The following is a 17192-nucleotide window of genomic DNA, read 5'->3' as shown; positions in this document are numbered from 1 at the left end:
TTTAATTTTTGTAGCGATTACTGTCCGAGATTGACATTTGTCTGCTTTATATTTTTCTGTTAGTTCGCGCGAGTGCTCAACTTTAAATTTAGCCTGTGAAGCTCTGTGGAGCGCCCGGAGTCGTCGCGAAAATTATTCAAGAGCTTTCTAACCTAGAATTGTGCTGAGCTGAGTGCTGCAGGATATTTGTCTCGGAGCCTGGTGCTCCCGTGCTTTTGGTGCCCGGTCTGTGGGCTCGTGACTCCGGAATAGTTTTTAAAGCATAGGCAAAAATTTTTATGTTTTTGTGCGTGCAGAAAATGTAGTTAAATTTGGACAAGGCAAGCGTGGGATGTTTCAGTGATTTGGCGGTTGAGTGCTTGGGGAACTTCGTCTTCGTTTCGGGACTGGGCGCAGCGCATGCGCCTGCTGATGTCGTCTGGTGATTGTAATTTCTGGCTTTTGACTCAGCTCTGCTTTTAGTTGCCTTCGGCGGTGGCAGCACCTCTCAGGAGACAAGCCTGTCCCATGCAAACTGAGGAGTCTAGAGTACCTGCCCCTCTCTCCGAGAACTTGCCAACATGTTCGACTGACGCTAAGGCTGAGTCTCCTGCCCCATCCCAACCGCGTCCCGTTGCGCAAGGCCGCCCCTTGACAGGGTCAAGATGGCTAATGTATAGAGGCTCGTCCTCGCACACGATTACTGATTACTTCGAGGTTTCCAAGCGCCCGCTATCTCCGGAATCGTCTGATTTCGATCAAATTGATTTTAAAAAGCACTGCGCGGGATCGTCTACCGTAAATCGTCTAGAGCCCGCTACGGAGTTGCAGCCCACAACAATGGAAGCTCAATTTGCAGCCTTGCAACAATCCATTATCACCACTTTATCAGCCAAGATCGATTCCGCTCACGTGGAGAGCATGTCGGCCATCTCCTCCTTGAGAGAGGAGGTTAGGGAGGAAATGACTAACTTAAAAGTGTTAGTCGACGAAAAAGATAAGCAAATTAAAGCTCTAACGGAGGAGTTAGAGAAGTGCAACAAGGCCCTGCGAAAAAAAAATATAAAAATAAGAGGACTTAAAATAAATGATGGCGTTCTAGAGGCTGTTGAGAATTTTTTACAATCGGAGTTTCAGCTCAATGACGTTGTTGACGCTGCCTATGTGATAAAAAAAGAGCCACTGACTATTCTCGTTGAGCTATTAACATCAAAAGCCAAAAGCTCCATCATGAAAAACAAAAAAGGTATTGGCTGGCAGGGGCGTCTACATCGACTCGGATTTGACGGAGAGGGAAAGGAAGATCGACTTTCACGCAAGGGAGCTGATTCGACGTGCCAGGGTGGACAACAAAAAAGTGTTGCGTAAATTCCAGAGGGTGCGAGTCTCGGAGGAGTGGTTTGGATGGTCTGAAGCACACAATTCCTTTATCAAAGAAACTGAGCAACGATCGTCAAATGTTATTCAGCCGACTGTGATCAACACTGCTATGGACTTCTCAAAAAACGCCTAGAGGCTGACCCCGCACCCAGCTACGTGGGTGCCGGGTCTTTCGGTTTTGACTCATCTAGCTGTGACAATGATATCGAGGCGTCAGTTCAGTATTGTTACCCATCAGCAACAGCTACTGTGGTGGGCCCTTCGCGCGGCGAACTTCGCCTGATCTTCTGGAATATCCACGGCCCTCAGAATTTGTCGGTGGAGCGGACGCACGCTAGTAATACCATTACAAACTTTTCCGAGACCTGGCTTGCGTCGTCTCCTGCCTCGACTTCATCTCTTCAGGACATGGCAGCCTTCGTCTCACCAGCCTCGCGTGATGCTTCAATGGGCAGATGCAGCGGCGGGGTGCTTTCTTATGTACCGTTAGCCGGATCGCCGAGTGCGATTGAGGTCTCCTCCCATTGGATTTTCTTGATGATTGAAACCTTGCCAGTTTCTTTGATACAGGGTTCATTTTATTTCCCACCAACTTGTAATTTTACAGAGCACCTTCTTAATTTGCAAGCTGTTTTAGATTCGATTATAGATAGATTTCCAAATAGTGTAATAGTATTGGGAGGAGACTTTAATGCCTGGACCGGTGAACTTGATCTTGAATGTAACTGTGAGGGTACTCTCCGGCGCATTACACTTATATAACAGCGAGGGGCCACAGCACGGTGGATCTGGTCTGGATCTCCGCTAATCACTTGCATTTTGTTAATGACTTTTCTTCCAGCCAGGACAGCGGAGGATCGGACCATCTGCCCGTTGCTGTCTCGCTAGCTTTGTTTTTTAAATCTGCCCCACCCATCCCCCTCTGCCGACAACAGAATACCGGTATTAGACATAGATCATTGTGGTCGGCAGTGGGCGCCCAAAGGCTGGAGGGTCGAATGCGTGCGACGAGTCCATATGACTTGTGCTGCGGGAGTGATCTGCGAACTATCTCACTGGCTGACTTTTCTTCACGTTTTCGGGACTGGCTTTTGCAGGACGGCCTAATTGGAGTGTCCGCGGGTAACGGGCGCGATAGTGGCTGCATGTCTTTTAAACCGCGCTGGTATGATGCTTCCTGTCGTGTGGCCCGTAAAAGGCTAAATAGAGCCCTGTACCTACTGCGCAAGAATAATTACGCGAAATCTTTTTTAAGCGATTATTTAGAGAACAAAAAAAACTTTAAGCACACAACCACCCTGGCAAAGAAAGCTTATGTAACCGGTGTTGTTGAGTCATTTGCGAGGGTAAAGGATGCCAGGGGGTTTTGGGCAGTGGTTAGAAAGTATAGGATCTCCCCTGCTGGTGTCTCTCAGGTTTCTCTTCAGGCGTGGAGTGATTATTTATTGGCTCTTTACCCGCCGAGATGTAATTCGACTCTGCTTTTTTACGGGACATATGATCAGGAATTAGATGGACAGATCACGCCTCAAGAGCTGCGGGAGAGCATGAAGAGACTAAAACCGGGCAAAGCCATGGGCCCGGATAGTATCCCGGCCGAGGCACTAAAACTATTCTCGGGAGAGTGGTTCAACTTTTTGCTGGATTTTTTCAATGTGATTTTAGAATCGCAACTGCCCCCTCAAGGTTGGATGCAGTCCAGTCTCTTTATGCTCTTCAAAAAAGGGGATAGAGCCAATGTAGAAAATTACCGGGCAATCGCGGTTACCAATGCGATGACGAAATTGTTTATGCAGATTTTTGCGGTGAGACTTGAGGGTTGGGTGCGGAGTCGAGATGTTCTTCCGGAGGAGCAGGCTGGGTTTCGAAGGGGCCGATCTGCGGAGGACAATATATTCGCCCTCACGGCGGCTATTCAGATCCAGACTAGAAAAAAGGGCTCCAAATGCTTTATACTTTTTGTAGACTTCCGCAGGGCGTTCGACTTTGTTCCCCACGACAAGCTGTGGATGAAGCTTCATAGTCTGGGGGTGAGCGCGAGACTGATTGGGCTGCTCAAGGCGTTTTACAACTCCGCAAAGTCTTTTATTTCTTGTCCCGGTGGGACACCGATCAGGTGGAGGTGACAGAGGGCGTCCTGCAGGGAGAGGTCTTGAGCCCCCTGCTCTTTATTTTATATATTTCGGACATAATTAAATTTTTCGGGGATAAAGGTCTGAGAGGCATCGATTACACCTTAACTAAGGATTTAATGATGTTACTCTATGCTGACGATCTCGCAATTTTCGCCTATTCATCTGCTGATTTGAAGGCTAAGTTAAAGGTTCTGGCTTTGTACTGTCCAAATAATGACTTGACAGTAAACAGTTTAAAAACTAAAATAGTTGCCTGTAGGAAGGGCGGTCCCTTGGACGTCTCTTCAAGAAACTTTTATTACGAGAATCAGCAGATCGAAGTGGTATCAACCTACCCTTATCTTGGTACGGTTGTGTCGTCGTCGGTGAAGGGTTTGAGGGCTGCGGAGGCTGCCATGGCTAGGACTCGCCAAGCCACTGCCTCTATTCTGTCCATAATGGCAACATCGAGATGCGACTCGTGTGAAGCAGCCTTGAAATTATACTCAGCCTCGGTAATTTCAACATTACTGTACGCAGCCCCCTGCTAGGCCCTCTCTCACCTTAGCCTATTGGAATCGGTTCAATTGGAGTTTTTTAAAAGGTGGCTTAAGTTGCCTAGGGCTACGCCTAATTATCTATTGCGCCTGGAGCTTGGCCTACATCCAATAGCAGCAGAGATAGTTCGTAGAGCGCTCCTTCTTGTTATAAGATTGTTGGCTCAACCGCTGACAAGTCTGCCACGAATGGGTCTGCTTAGGTTGATTGAGCTGAGTACCGATGATTCGACCGAGCCGTGCATGAACTGGTTTAGTCAGCTGAGGCTTGTGCTGGGTTCGGTGACCTCTGTAGACATATGGGCGGACATATCTCGTGACAACTGGTCCTCTAACCTTACTTTAGTGTGCGATGCATATGCGTTGTCGTTGCGTAGACAGGATTTAAAGCGCTACCTGGCGTCCGATTCGATTCAGATTCCCATTTATAGGCAACTGGATGATGGCCTGGGTACGCTGTGTCCAACCAGATGTCAGCTGGCGTATTTGCGCCTAAAAATTCAACTGCGTACTGCTACAATTCATTCACGGGTACTATACATTGACAAAACTTTTTATGGGTACAACCCCACGGAAATCTGTACGGGCTGCAATTTGTCCGAAAATGAAACGTTAACCCATATTCTTTGTGATTGTCCCCTAACGCGACCGGCAAGATCTGCCCTAAGAGAAAACCTGAATAGGAATATCAGTCCGGACCATATATTCACGCATTTGGTGACTGCGGCAGACCCGAATGCAATTAAAAGCTTATACTTATTTGTTAAACATTGCTTTGTCTGTAGGCGCGTTTTGCCTTGGAGTATTGAGCAGCATGTATGTATGCGGTCTACTTTTTGTATTTTGTTCCCTAGTGAATTTGCATAGCTCTAATGTAATCTCAAAAGTATGTATCTTTGTAAACTTTTTCTTTTTAAAATTTGTGTACTCTATCCAAAAGAATTTGTTTATATATATAATGACAGAAAAGAACTTCCCTTATTTTTGGACATATTTTCATGAAAATTCTGTTATTTATTGAATTTTCCTTCATTTTTTCACATCCGCCATTTTTTTATTCAAAAATTACAGATTTATTATCTTCGATGTGCAATGCATACGCAAACACATAATAACATTTTTGCGTAAATACTTGCACGATTTGTTACGAATTCATTCGTATTTTTTGTTCATTTTATTGGATCGGCCATTCCTAATTCGGACCGCAATCAAAATTTACGCACAACAGGCTTATAGCTCATTCAATTTCGAACAAATTAAAAAAAAAACTTTAAAATCGGTTAAGAATTAGAGCGTCGGTCGAATTTTGTCCACAAAAGGAGCCTTTCCGCCCACTGTGGGCCGGCACGACGCGAGACGCGCGCACCGCGAGCTGTGATTGGCGCGCGATAACTTATTCTCATTTCATAGGATTGTAGCCGCTGAAACGTTCAGAGCAGGCTAGTTTTCTCTAATAGGAGTACGCGTAGGATGGCAATAACATAACGATCATACCATACGGAAATTAACTCTTTACTCCACACGGAATTATTCGACTTAACAGTTCGTCACAACGGAATAACACAAGACACGCGCCCTTCGCGTGCTCTGATTGGCTCTCGCGTACGCGGGCCACGCGTCATCGGCACGACTGAATAGCGTGCCGCTGGGTAAGATTTCTGCTACGAATTTTGTGATTTTAATGAAAGATTAGGTAGATAACGCAAGAACGAAATTAATTTGACGCAAAATAAAAAGATTATATAATACAAAAATATTCGTGAAAATAACACAGAATTATGTTTCGAAGAAGGGCCGGACGTAACAATATATATATACAATTAATGTAAAAAATATTAATTTCCAATAAAAACGATTTAGTATATGTTTTTACCTAAATAGAATAAATATTAAATTGTAAACGCCATTATTTTTAAGTACGCAAATATTTGCGGTCATCTACATTCAATATTTTGGGATTTATCTTAATCGTGGAAATTAAAACTCAAATAACTGTTAAGTTTATATACTCAATTTTGAAGACACTCAAAGGTTTAGGGTTTACGCTTATTTATTGCGTGTCATACTCAAGTGTTGAGGGTAACCTTTAGATATTTAGTGTGTAAACTCAGTGTTTAAACTCAAACTTGAGTGTGAACGTTGTAAACGCTAAATCTTGGAGTGTATATAATCAATGTTTGAGTGTAAACACTCAAAATTTTTAAGTGTAAACACACAAATTTCAGAGTAAACTCCCAAAATTTGGGATTTACACTCAAATTTGAGTATAAACACTGAAATTTTCAGTTTTTTTCATAAGGGATTGTCCTTTATGACGTTTTACAAACTTATCCTTAAGACTTGCTTCAGACATTTATCTAAAAGATAAAAATAAGAATTGCTGTTACGGAAACGCGTTGACAAGAGGAATAGAAAACAAGAAGTATACGAAACAGAAGTTGGAATTACCTAATAAATCGGTGAATGATATCATATTTAATACATAATTATGACAGATAATAGATTGTTGTTATTGAAAATGTATATTGAGTATGATATCATTCATATACCGATTTATCAGGTAATTCGAATTACTGCTTCGTATTCTTCCTCTTGTCAACACGTTTCCGTATCTTCACGTAATCGTGTAGTTGTAGAATACTATAATATCCGTGCTAACAAATTTACGTCAAAATATCTTTCAGACATGTGTGTTCTCTGGGAAGAAGCCACTCACTCTTCATTAACAAATCCGTAATCGAAATACGGATAATAGGTGAAAAAAGACTCACTTTTATTAAGAGTCACTTTTATCAAAAGAGACACAGTACCCTTACGGAAAAAACTGACAATTTTAGTGTTTATACTCAAATTTGAGTGTAAACCCTAAATTTTGGGAGTTTACTCTGAAATTTGTGTGTTTACACTTAAATTTTGAGTGTTTACACTCAAACATTGAGTATATACACTTGTTTCTTAATGAAATTTATTGCGTGCTGCCAAGACCATTTTTTATTATACATTGACGACGACACACTCTCGCCTTGCGCCGCTTATATTCTTGCTTCCATCATTACCGATCATAGCTCATTATTATTACCGACCGCAGCTCATCATCGCGAACATCCCGGCCTCCTTGAAAGGATATCTTTCAACAAATATGTTCGCTTGCATATACCTTAGAATTAGCTAGGAAACTTAATCCTTCAGAACAAAATTGACAAGCGAACTGCCCTTATTAATAGATATTAATCAATATGTGTATCAATGCCTGCTCTTATCTATTAACTAAACAAATTAATAATTGAACTGCCCTTATCTATTAACTAAACAAATTAATAATTCATGCTAGTTAACGAATAATTATTACTTATAGAACATTAAGACTAGTAACTTAAGTAAATCAACTTAAATACACTGATAAGAGACTTAATAATAAATAGGGGAATACAGTCGGTGGCATTAATAGCCTTCGTTTCATTCACAATCCGGAAATCCCTCCATGGGTAAAAGAGCCAGCTTCTTTATGGAACGTTTGAAGCTCCCGTATTGAATCCTGACGATAACCACTCGTACTTCACCGTCCGCCCCGGGATGTAGCTCAATTATTCTTCCTCGAGCCCACTGGAGTGGGGGCAGATGATCCTCCCGTAGTAAAACCAGATCATTCAGCTGTATCCTTACTCCGGTTGTGGTCCATTTATTACGCTTTTGTAATTCCAGTAGGTATTCGGAATATCACCGTTTCCAAAAAAGCTGTCCTAGCTTTTGGATATATTGCCATCGTGAGAGACGATGGTCTGAAACCTCAAGAAAATCAGCTTGTACAGGTTGCAACAGTGAGTCGCCCACTAGGAAATGGGAAGGGGTAAGAGTCATAAGGTCTGAAGGATCACTGGATATAGGAGTTAGAGGCCTCGAGTTGAGAACTGCCTCTATTGTCGCAAGTAGTGTACTGTACTCTTCATACGTCAAAGTCTGTCCTTATGTCACAGTAAGAAGGTGCCGTTTGGACAATTTAACCGCCGCTTCCCACAAACCGCCAAAATGGGGCGAGCGAGAGGGGATAAACTTCCATTGAATCCGCTGTTCAGCTAAATTCGTCTCAATTTTAGTTCCTTGCTTCATCAAGAATTCATAAGGCTCCTTGAGCTCTCGTGCCGCTCCCACAAAATTTGTCCCGTTATCGGAGTGTATCTGCGCACAGAGACCTCTTCTTGCAGTAAAAAGTTGTAACGCGGTTAGGAAGGCTTCAGTAGTGAGATCCGTCACCATCTCCAGATGCACAGCTTTCGTGGCACACACACACACACACACACACAAAGCAAGTAAAAATAGCTACGTATCCCTTGCTTACATGAATTTTTCCTCAGCGCCTGCTTTCTCGCACCTGGAAAGGACCTGCATAGTCTACGCCTGTTATTGTAAAAGGACGTGAAAAACCTCTGATTCTCTCTGCTGGAATGTCTCCCATCCTCACTTCAGGAGTGGTAGGATTGAAGCGAAAGCACTTGAAGCATCGCTTTACAATTTTGCGAGCTTCTCTTTGGCCACTGATAGGCCAGAATCGCTGGCGTATGTCGTGTAATAGCTGCTCTGGCGGGCAATGAAGGAGTTGTTCATGTCGCTTCCTCATTATCAAGCGTTGTTACGTGATGCTTAGCTGGCATCACAATGGGGTGCTTCTTACATTGAGCGATTTCGGCATGTCTAAGTCTGCCTCCTACGCGAATCAAACCTTCTTCGTCTAAGAAGGGAGCCAACGGGATCAACTTACTTTTGCGGGGTAGCATCCCTTTGTTACGGAGACATCGTAGCTCTTCTGCGAAGACTTTACTTTGTACTAACCGGACAATAGTCTTCTCTGCATTTTCAAGTTCTTCCTTTTCTAGAAGACCTATTTTCTTTTTGTTTCTTCGGTTTCGTCGGTACCGATGACAATACGCTATTATTCTGCATAGTTTACTGTAAGATGAATATCTCATCAATATTTCCGATTCCGCTGTCATAGTTAAAGCCACAGATGTAGCCTTTAACTCCGGTAACTCTTCGTCCGGTTCAAGGCTCTCTGTTGGTTGCGGATTTGAGTTCCTTAACCAATGTGGACCATGCCACCAAAGGTCGCTTCCCTGTAAATTTTCTACTGTCACCCCTCTTGAAAGCAGGTCAGCGGGGTTTTCTTCAGATGTTACATGCCGCCATAAAGCTTCTTCTGTGAGATTTTGAATCCTTGTCACCCTGTTGGCGACAAACGTCTTGAGATCGCAAGGTTGCCTTTGAATCCATCCCAGGGTAATTGTACTATCGCTCCATAGTCGCACTTTACCTATCTTGCCTTGGCAAGCCGTCTTGACATTGCTGTATAGTTGAGAAAGAAGTAGCGCTGCTTCCAACTCCAGGCGTGGTAGAGATATAGTCTTAAGTGGTGCCACTTTGGACTTGGCACAGATTAAGTGCGACTGAATGTTACCTTGGTTATCCGTACTAACCGAGTATATACAAGCACCAAACGCGCGTTCCGAGACATCCCCGAAGCCGTATAAATCCACCTTACTCTCGCAGTTAATTGGATTAATATTCCTGGGTATTTTGAGCTTGTTAAGACTTAACAGGGATTCATAGTAATTTTTCCACGCAACCTTAAATTCGGGTGGGAGTTCCTGATCCCAATTGATTTCCTGTTTCCATATCTGTTGCATAATGAGCTTACCAGTGATAAGTATCGGTCCCACCAAACCGAGTGGATCGTAGATCTGCGCTATCTTGGAGAGCACATTTCTTTTCGTGCATGAGTCAATTTTAGATATGTCTGGCTTGTACTGCAACTCATCGGAAACCGCGTTCCAATGGAGTCCCAAAGTTTTGAGGGCTTCTTCTTTATCAATAATAAGCAGATCGTCTGATGGACTGTTTTCCTTTAAGTGCTGTACTGCTAGGATTGATCTCATTTGATCTCCATTTTCTTAGCGGAAATTGCCCGCGCATAAGCAATTCTGACATTTCTCTTTGTAACTCGATTACGTATTCCAATGTAGGACCTCCTGTCAGGAAGTCATCCATGTATGAATCTTCTAATACTGCTTTCGCTGCTCTCGGGAGCTCGTGACAGTAAATCTTGGCTAATTCCCTCAAGCGCCGCATGGCCAGAAACGGAGCACATGCTGTCCCATAGGTGACCGTATTCAACTGAAAATTCTGTATTTGCTGGTCTCGATCAGACCTCCATAGTATGAGTTGGAACCGGCTGTCTTGAGAATCAATTAAAATCTGACGAAACATCATTGTTATGTCCGCCGTTAAAACAAACTGGCGTACTCTGAATCTGATCACGATTCCTTGTAAATCCTGTTGAAGATTAGGACCTGGCATGAGTTTGTCATTTAGCGACGTATTGAGCGTAGTCTTGGCTGACGCATCAAAAACAACTCTTAATTTCGTTGTCATACTATCCGGACGTATTACTGGCTGATGAGGGATAAAATAGACGTCTAAGGGCTGAGATTCCCCGTAGTCTGCGAAATATGACATGTGACCCTTATTCAAATAGTCTTGCATAAATGAAGTGTAGTCGTTCTTTAGTTTCGTGTTTTTATCCAGTCTTCTTTCCAGCGACTTGAACCTTTCAAGTGTTTTCTGCTTAGACTCTCCCAACACGACATCTTGCCGCATGGGCAAACGTACGATGAATCGGCCGCTTTGATCTTGCTTGACTGTATTAGAAAAATACCTTTCGCAATCTATTTCTTCTTTAGATTGCAATTGTTTTTCAGGCACTGTTTCTTGTATCCAGAACCTTTCGAGTTGATCATGTAAATCCTTATTTGTAATTAAATTGCAAGAAGGCTTCGTATCTGAGACATTTTCGTTTATTTCTCCTCCGATTATCAATCCGAGTTGCGTGTTCTGCAACGAGGGCTGATTTTCGCGGTGATTCTTCGGTGCGCCTATTAGTATCTTCCAGTATACACCTGCTCCTATTAAAATTTCAATAGGGCCTGGAATGTTATACGCGGGGTCTGCTAACTGAGCATCTCTTGGAACTAGATTTTTGCTATATCTATCTTCGTTTGTGGCAACTGTTCTGTGATCCTTGGAAGTACCAGACATTCCATCTCGGTTGAGTAATTGTTGTATTTCGATTCAAGTTGTATGCGAGTTATCTTATTTGCACTCGTTTTTATCTGATTGATACCATTAATGTGCCGCTCATCTCTTGTACAAGGCAGCTTCAGTTTTTTGTGCAGACTTGTGGTGATTAGATTTAGTTGCGAACCTGGATCCAACAGTGCACGGCATGCTTGTTGATTACCGTCGGAGTCACGTACGTATACCTGTGCTATTGATAACATGACTCTCGCTGCTTTATTATGTGCGCAGTAAATATTCATCGCCACGGAATCTTCTTCTTTGATTGTCTTGTCATCTTCCGCCCGAACATGCGTTACGATTGAATTATTCTTTGAATTCCCTTGAGTTGTGGGCTCCTCCTTTTCTATATGGAGAAGCGTATTATGCTTCCTGTCACATTTCCTGCATGAAGAACCTCTACAGTCCCGTCCGAAATGCCCTGGTGCGAAACAATTAATACATAACCTCTTTTCGATTACACTTTTCGTCCCTTCAGGTGCCGAAAGCTTTAAAAGTTCTTCGCATTTATAGGTTGGATGATCGTCGTTACAATATCTGCAATTCACCCTTATAGTCGACAGAGTGACCCTTTTCTCTCCTTTCTCCTTCTTTGTTTCAATCTTCTGTTGCTGTTTTCCATTACTCACCTTTGTCTTTCCCTGCTCAAGTACCCTAATTATATGGCACCGATCATTGAGAAATTTGAGAAATTCTGTCAATGTCGGCATGTCTTCTGGTGTTTTATCCTTGACCGTATCTTGCCAATCACGTTGCTCAATGAAATCGAGTTTTTTCTTCGCTAAATGAATTATGATTGTTTCCCAGTAATTAACCGGCTGTGCAAGTACCTTGAGCGACGATACATGTGTCTGGATATACCAAATAAATTGTCGAATTGATTCTGCTTTGTTATCCTTTGTGATAACTGGAAACGTTAGTAGTTCATCTAATTGTGTCTGGATTATCATCATTTTGTTATCATATGTCTCCTTCAAGAGTGTCCATGCATTCTCATAATTTTCATTAGAGATTTTAAACCTTGTATTACACTACGAGCTTCTCCTTGAAGCACGCCTATTAAATATTGATGGTTTGCATCGGTGTAAGCCCTGCATCTTGATGGATGATCGTTTCGAAACTATCTTTGAAAAACATCCATTTCGTATATTCGCCACTGAATTCTGGTAACTTGATCACAGACAGTTTCGGCCTATGTCGCTCTTCCCTATGAGTTCCATTGTTGTTCCGTACAGGATTCTGCTGTAACTCTACCTGTGAATGTTGATGATTGTCAATAATACCTTGTGCCGTTGCTGCTGCTTTGTAGTATCTTTCTTCAAATTGTTTTCTTTCCATTTCGCTTTCTGCATCTTCTCCTTCCTCGTCTTCAATTTCCTTTATCTCATCAATTTCGTTTTGCATGATTTCGAATCGAGAAAAGGCTTCTTCCAACCTTTTTAATCTAACCTGTGCTTCTGATACGGAGACTGTGTCATTTTCGTCAAAAAAGTGCTGTATTCGCGTGATTTGCCTCTTTATTCGGGCTCGTTTTTGCTTTAATTGAGCTAGTTGCCTAGTCATTGTGACAATGCTAAAAGGAATGAAAGGAAGTTAAACGACTCACTAACCTGACTTTTCTCGAATGTTCCATGCTGAATATATTTCTCGAGTATTGCCGTCCGTTGCGTGTGCGTACTGGATCCGCACTTTTTCGTATTTGCTGTTCCTCGCTCTTTTTAGAATTCGAGCCTCACGTTGTTGGTCAATGTTTCTTAATGAAATTTATTGCGTGCTGCCAAGACCATTTTTTATTATACATTGACGACGACGCACTCTCGCCTTGCGCCGCCTATATTCTTGCTTCCATCATAAGGCGTCGTCTACAATACACGGAGTAAGAAGTAAGAGTAAGAAATTGACCAATCACAGTCGAATGTGAGAAGAATAATCAACTGTGATTGGTCAATTTCTTACTCTTACTTCTTACTCCGTGTATTGTAGACGGGCCTTTACCGATCATAGCTCATTATTATTACCGACCGCAGCTCATCATCGCGAACAACACTCAAAGATTGAACGTTCACAACGTTCATACTCAAGTTTGAGTTTACACACTAAACATATAAAGGTTACCCTCAACACTTGGTTATGACACGCAATAAATGAGCGTAAACCCTAAACCTTTGAGTGTCTTAAAAATTGAGTATATAAACTTAACAGTTATTTGAGTTTTAATTTCCATGATTAAGATAAATGCCAAAATATTGAATGTAGATGCCCGCAAATATTTGAGTACTTAAAAATAATGGCTTTTACAATTTAAAATTTGTTCTGAAATTTTAATTTGTTTTAAAATTTTTATTTGTTTTTATTTGTTTTGAAATTTTTATATTTATTTCTATTCCAATAATAATATTTCCTCCATTGTACGTAGGGTCTAAGGGTGAAATCACACGGTGCGGAAAAGAAAATATGTCACAAAAGCAACCAATCAGCTTTATTCTGCGTTATTCCGAATAGCGCTAATTGTTTGTTTCAATGGGCGCATTCTGCGGACTCAACAGTTGAGTGCGAGTGCCATGCTCGCTGTTATTAGTGTATTCTTTTAGCTCATCCAGTCAGAATTTTAGATCTAGAAGAATATACCAATAACAGCGAGTGCTCACTCAACTGTTAAGTCCGCTGAATGACGCATTCTTTGTTCCGCAATCATTTTCCGCACCGTGTGATTTCACCCTGACACTAAAGTTAGCTATCAAGTTGAGATTAACACTCAACATTCTAGTCATCAATAACACTCAAGTTGAGAGTTATACTCAGGTTGAGCGTCCAAAATAATCGTTAATTGAGTGTTACCTTGAGTGTATTTTTTCAGTATTTATTAAAGTGTAAACACTCAAATTTTAAGAGTTTTTTCCTAAGGGATGGCATTCGCACTCAACTGTTGAGTCCGCTGAATGCGCCCATTGAAACAACCAATTAGCGCTATTCGGAATAACGCAGAATAAAGCTGATTGGTTGCTTTTGTGACATTTTCTTTTGCGCACCGTGTGATTTCATCCTTAGACCCTACGTACAATGGAGGAAGTATTATTATAGGAATAAAAATAAATAATAAAATTTCAATTTATCAGAAACCATGTATTCTGGTATCTGGTATCTGATAAGCTGAAATCTTAATATTGAGTCTTATTCCTAATATTTCATGTATTGTGTGCAGGCCTTTACTCTTAAGTCATATATATAAAACCAATATGCCTGCGATACTAAAAATTTATTCAAGGATTTGTTCGCTATCTAATTCGGGGAATTCTTCGATATTGAAAGTGGGGTCTGACTTTCGGCGCCGTTTCTTTTGAATAACTAAAATTGAGCATTTTTTTTTTAGAAGGATTACTAGAAAAGATTTCTAGAAAGGGCGTCTGCATTATTATTGCAAGTGCCTTTTTTATATATTATTTTATAGCTATATTCCTCGAGTTTTAAACGCCATCTCATAAGTCGCGACGTTGGGTCTTTAACGTGATGTAACCAAGTTAAAGGCTGATGATCAGTGACTAACGTGAAATTGTACTCATATAGGTACGGTCGAAAGTGATTCGTGCAATACACGATAACTAAAAGCTCTTTTTCTATCGTTGAATAAATTGTTTCTGCTGGATTTAGTACTCGTGACGCGTAACTTATAGGGAGGTCCTGGCCTACGTTCCCCTGGCTCAGTACTCCTCCTATGGCATAGTCGGAAGCGTCAATGGTAAGTATAAATTCTTTATTGAAATTTGGATATTTTAGTATAGGCTTTTTACAAAGTAAGTCGCGTAATGTATCGAAAGCTAGTTGTGTTTCTTGATTCCATTTAAATTTTACGTTCTTTTTTAGCAGGTTTGATAGTGGTCGAGCTATCTGAGAAAAATTCGAGATAAAGCGTCGGTAATATCCGGCGAGTCCTAGGAATTGGCGCACGTTTTTCAGTGTTTTAGGTGTCGGGAAGTTTTTTACTGTCGAGATTTTTTGTGGATCCGGGTGAACACCGTTTTCGCCGATTATGTTCAAGGTAAACGACCTCGTGACGAAGAAACTCGCACTTATCCGGTTGAAATTTTAAATTACTTGTTCTTAACCATTGCATTAATTTATTTATTTTTATTTCGTGTCCTCTTAACAAGCTCGCGTATATGACGATATCGTCCATATAAACAAACATTTCTGTGCCCTGTAAGCCCGTTAATGCCTGGTTCATCATTCTTTGAAATGTTGCCGGTGCATTTTTCAGACCGAATGGCATGCGTGAAAATTGGTAGTGTCCATGCTGTGTAGAAAAAACCGTTTTTTGTGCGTCTGCGGGATCCATGGGGATTTGATGGAATCCGCTTGCTAAGTCAAACACGGAAAAATATTTGGCGCCCCCGAGTTGGTCGAGAATGTCACAAATATTAGGCAGAGGGTACGCGTCTCCTATGGTTTTTTCGTTTAACTTCCGATAGTCAACAACCATGCGCCACCTTTTATTGCCTGATGAGTCAGGTTTTTTTTGGTACAATCCATATTGGCGAATTATAAGACGAATCAGAAGAAATTACTATTTCTTTAGATAGTAAATCTTGTACTTGACGCGTTATTTCATGGCGATGAACGTGTGGAAAACGATAATGTTTGAAGTGAACTGGCAGATTATCGGTAGTATTGATTTTATGAGTTTGTACGTGAGTTTTGCTGAGATGTTCATTAGATAGGTAGAATCTATCGCTATGTGTAAAGTTATTAAATTGATTACATGTTCCTTTTCGAATTTAGCTAAATGATCTAATCGCAGTAGTTGCAGTATGTCGGACACTCTATCGTGTGTTTTTAAATTGTTATCGCTGATTTCATTATAATTTTCGCTCGTTTTATTGTTGTAATTATAATTTGATTTATTTTTGTTCTTAAGAGTTAGAGTAACGCTTTGATTTACAATATTAATGTTAAATGGAAAATTTTTATTATTTTGAAGCGAACGGATCGCAGAATTTTTTTCAATTAAGCTTCGCGTGAGAGGAGCGTGTCCCTTAGAGGTCTCAGGAGGGAATGGTTCGTCCAGCGTGAAGTGAGAATTGGCGACGTCTGGAGAACAGGAGGATCCCTCATGATTACTCATTACGATAGTGTTGCCGGCAGCGGGAGCCTTCGATCTGGTTCCCCCGTTAACGACAATTAAGACGATTTATTTTTGCGCCGGGTTCGCTCGGACGCTTCGACCCGTCACTCTCCAGATTCGTACTGACTTCGTGTCGCGCGAACTCGAACGGCTCGCGGCTTTGATTTCGGAAGCGATAACGCGATTCGCCGACAACATCGGCCCAGCAACGAGCGACGAATCAGGGGGCAACACACTAAGTACGACGAGGGCCTTTTTTCTGTGTCGAAAGACTCCCGTCGTCATCGGCACACAAACACGCGCTCTCGACGTCGACATTGCTCGAAAGTCGAATCAACAAAGATTCGAAGCGAAGAAGTTTCTCGAGCGATCTCGACGGCCGCACGAATTAACGCTCCAATCCTGAACAGATAGTCTTAATTGTTTTAGAAATAGTAGTTGAATCCTTTAATCAATTCGTAATGACATTAATTTCATAAGTAGCGATAATATTATCATTAGGAAGTCATCGGTATGTACCGTTATGACTTAAATGTTCATTAGTAATGTTGCAAAGCGTTTGTGTATTAATTTGGTTAATGAGCGAATTATCGATTTCTTCTATTTTGCTAATTACTTTTGAGTCATTATTCTTTTTCGATTTTAGCATTTCGCAACTTTCGGCTCAGCTTATATTAGGATAATTGGAAATGTTATCTTTAATATAGGTTGTGCTCTTATATGAAGGTGCATTCTCGAAAGGAACATTTTTATAAGGAGGATTTTGAAAGGTTTTATTTTTCTTTCTAATAATCGTGATGGGATTGAGTGAGTTAGCTGGAGTTTTTTCTTTTGGTTTTCTCGTTAGTTTAGGATTTATGTTTGTTCAGGATTCGAACGTTTATCCGAATCGCTCGTTCAGATCGTTCGAGAAATTTG

At 41.4% G+C, this 17192-nt stretch overlaps 1 protein-coding gene across 1 annotated transcript; it reads right to left on the bottom strand.

Annotated features, from left to right (window-relative positions):
• Positions 1 to 8628: 8628 nt before the first annotated feature.
• LOC108761740 (uncharacterized) lies at positions 8629 to 12108 on the bottom strand. The gene is made up of 3 exons (XM_018508452.1): positions 11202 to 12108; positions 10048 to 11121; positions 8629 to 9971 (listed from the first exon to the last, which is right to left on the bottom strand). The coding sequence occupies exons 1-3, from the start codon at positions 12106 to 12108 to the stop codon at positions 8629 to 8631; spliced, it is 3324 nt and encodes a 1107-aa protein (XP_018363954.1).
• Between the last annotated feature and the right edge of the window lie 5084 nt (positions 12109 to 17192).

This window comes from Trachymyrmex cornetzi, unplaced genomic scaffold, assembly GCF_001594075.2.
Source record: "Trachymyrmex cornetzi isolate Tcor2-1 unplaced genomic scaffold, Tcor1.1 scaffold261, whole genome shotgun sequence".
NCBI classification, from domain to species: domain Eukaryota; kingdom Metazoa; phylum Arthropoda; class Insecta; order Hymenoptera; family Formicidae; genus Trachymyrmex; species Trachymyrmex cornetzi.
The sequence above is the reverse complement of the archived record's forward strand: the minus strand, read 5'-3'. Positions and strand labels throughout refer to the sequence as shown.